The 2,799-nt window shown below is 51.2% G+C and overlaps 1 protein-coding gene across 1 annotated transcript in view; it reads left to right on the top strand.

The window, feature by feature from the left end:
• Positions 1-2,701, top strand: part of PSMC3 (proteasome 26S subunit, ATPase 3) — a 7,887-nt gene extending 5,186 nt beyond the window's left edge. The window contains exons 9-12 of the mRNA XM_003781302.3: positions 85-181; positions 390-535; positions 1,964-2,045; positions 2,221-2,701. Coding sequence (XP_003781350.1) covers positions 85-181; positions 390-535; positions 1,964-2,045; positions 2,221-2,331 — 436 coding nt within the window. The 3' untranslated portion in view covers positions 2,332-2,701. The remainder of the gene's footprint in view (positions 1-84; positions 182-389; positions 536-1,963; positions 2,046-2,220) is intronic.
• The last annotated feature ends 98 nt before the right edge of the window (positions 2,702-2,799 follow it).

The raw sequence follows: 2,799 nt of genomic DNA, 5'->3' as shown, positions 1-2,799 counted from the left end.
AAAAAAAAAAAAGAAAGAAAGAAGGGAGGGCTCTGCTCAAGCTATGGTCTCATCAGTGTGTCCTGGGCCTTCTGTGTACCCCAGCTTTGACAGCGAGAAGGCGGGGGACCGGGAGGTACAAAGGACAATGCTGGAGCTTCTGAACCAATTGGATGGCTTCCAGCCTAACACACAAGTAAAGGTGAGTGTTACCATCACTTCCCAGATGAAGTACATGACTTAGAGGTCACCTAGCTTGAGAGTGGTAGAGCCAGAATTTGCATCTGTCTCCAACATTCCCTGTATTTCATCTGCACCCTGGCTGCCTCTCCAGGTTTTGTGACCAGGACTGTGCTTGTCTGTGAATGCCTTGCTCCTCAATTCAAGTTGCTGTTTCTCTCCTTCCTCAGGTAATTGCAGCCACTAATAGGGTGGACATCCTGGACCCTGCACTGCTCCGTTCAGGCCGTCTGGACCGCAAGATTGAGTTCCCAATGCCTAATGAGGAGGCCCGGGCGAGAATCATGCAGATCCATTCCCGAAAGATGAACGTCAGGTGAGTAGGACAAGAGCAAGGCACTGAGACTTCTAGAACAGCATCCTTGTTGCTCTTATTCATACTGAGCTTCCCATCCTCCCAGACCAAAACCTCCCCACTCCCGGTGTACACACAGTGCTGTTCCTGCTGTTCCACACAGTTACCCAATGTAGAATCTTGCTGGGGCCTAGGCCCTAATTCTGGTTGCTCTGCCCCTAAGAATCCATCTGTTCTGTCCTCCCCCCACTACCCCTATCTGAAGGTATATGGGTCAAGGGCACTCAGATTCCCAGCTTCCCACACCCTGGCATGTGAGCATAGCTGAGGGATGGCCCAGAGAATCTAACCAGGAACCAGGCAGACCTGAGTTCGGATATGTGTGACTATGAGCAGGTGGTGTAGCCTCTCTAAGCCTCAGTTTTGTGAATTGAGTCTTGAAGGCAATAGCTCAAGTCTCATATCATGGGCTGTGGTAAGGATTAGATGTGGTGGCACAGAGTGCTGGCCGTGCATTGAGGACAGCATCAGTGCTGTGCTAATGCAGGGTTGTTCTTCTGGGGGAGTGTGAGACCATCTTTTGTCTCCACATTCCCCTGTTTGCTTGCCTCAGGCTGAGCCAGTCCCTAAAAGTCTCAGATTTCTAGAAGGCTAGAGCTCAGGCTAAAATTTCCTGGCCTGACCCACTTTAACTTTTTTTTTCTTTTTTGGAGACACAGTCTCACTTTATTGCCCTTGGTAGAGTTCTGTGCCGTCACAGCTCACAGCAACCTCCAACTCCTGGGCTTAGGCAATTCTCTTGCCTCAGTCTCCAGAGCAGTTGGGACTACAGGTGCCTGCCACAATGTCTGGCTATTTTTTGTTGCAGTTTGGTCAGGGCCAGGTTTGAACCCACCACCATTGGTATATGGAGCCAGTACCCTACTCACTGAGCCATAGGTGCCACCCAACTTTTTTTTTTTTCTCCTTGAGGCAGAGTCTCAAGTCTCACTCTGTTGACCAGGCTAGAGTGCTATGATGTCATAGCTCACAGCAACCTGAAACTCCTGGGTTCAGGCATTTCTTCTGCCTTAGCCTGCCAAGTAGCTGGGACTACAGGTACCTGCCACAATGCCCAGCTAATTTTTCTATTTTTAGTAGAGACAAGGTCTCACTCTTGCTTAGGCTGGTCTAAAACTCCTGAGCTCCTGAGCTCAAGCAGCAGTCTACTCGCTTTGGCCTCCCAGAGTGCTAGGATTACAGATGTGAGCCACTGCACCTGGCCCCACTTTAACTTTTTAACTTGCTCCCCTGTCCCGCCTCAATCTTGGACTGAGAAGAAAAGGCTCAGTAGGTAAAGGACTTACCTCCAGTCACAGGACAAATTGACTTTGCTGCTTTATGGCAGGGGTGGGAGGACATCTGTCCTTCTTTCCCCTCCCCAGAACCAACTGTCTGTCCTTTCCCCAGTCCTGACGTGAACTATGAGGAGCTGGCCCGCTGCACAGATGATTTCAATGGGGCCCAGTGTAAAGCTGTGTGTGTGGAGGCGGTGAGTGGCCAGGTGGGGTGGGTGGGTTGTTTCCTGCCTTCTTGCCCCTTCCCTGGACAGGATGGGAGCATTTGGCTGATGGAGACAGCTGAGGCTAAGAGGGTGAGAAGGCCCAGGCCTGGGCAACCAGGCTAGGATTCAGGGAAGCACCTAGACTCTGTCTCTCTGGCTGTAGGGCATGATCGCACTGCGCAGGGGTGCCACGGAGCTCACCCACGAGGACTACATGGAGGGCATCCTGGAGGTGCAAGCCAAGAAGAAAGCCAACCTGCAGTACTATGCCTAGGGCCCCCCCCCCCCAGCCTGCCCTTGGTTTCTTGGTGGTTAAAGTGTGTAATAAAAGATGGTTTTGGGTCCCTGCCACTGGCTGTCTCATCTTCCCTGGGCTTTGGGGGAGGAGTTGGGGATCTGTAGGAGGCCATTCCCCCAGGTGCTATATCCTGGAAACAGACCTGGGTCCCAAACCCATTGTCAGGGTGAGGCCTACCATTCTGGGGGAGTTCAGGTTCCACAGCTGTTGCCTGGGGCCTTCAGATCTCCCCCTACCAAATCCCTGTGAAGCCCTCTCTCAACATTCACTGCTCTCAGAGCTTTCAGAGGCTTACGGCCCTGCAGTTCCTGAATGAAAGGCCTAAATAAACTAGAAGCCAGCCTTATTTTTGTATCTTGGTGCTCTGGTGTGAGTCTTTGCTACATTGTAAAGCCAGGTTTGGGTCTTTGTTTTTTGTTGTTGGTTTTTTTTTTTTTTTTTTTT

This window comes from Otolemur garnettii, unplaced genomic scaffold (assembly GCF_000181295.1).
Source record: "Otolemur garnettii isolate 467f Iridium unplaced genomic scaffold, OtoGar3 scaffold00001, whole genome shotgun sequence".
NCBI lineage: Eukaryota > Metazoa > Chordata > Mammalia > Primates > Galagidae > Otolemur > Otolemur garnettii.
Note: the sequence above shows the minus strand (reverse complement) of the source record. Positions and strands in the feature narration are given on the sequence as shown.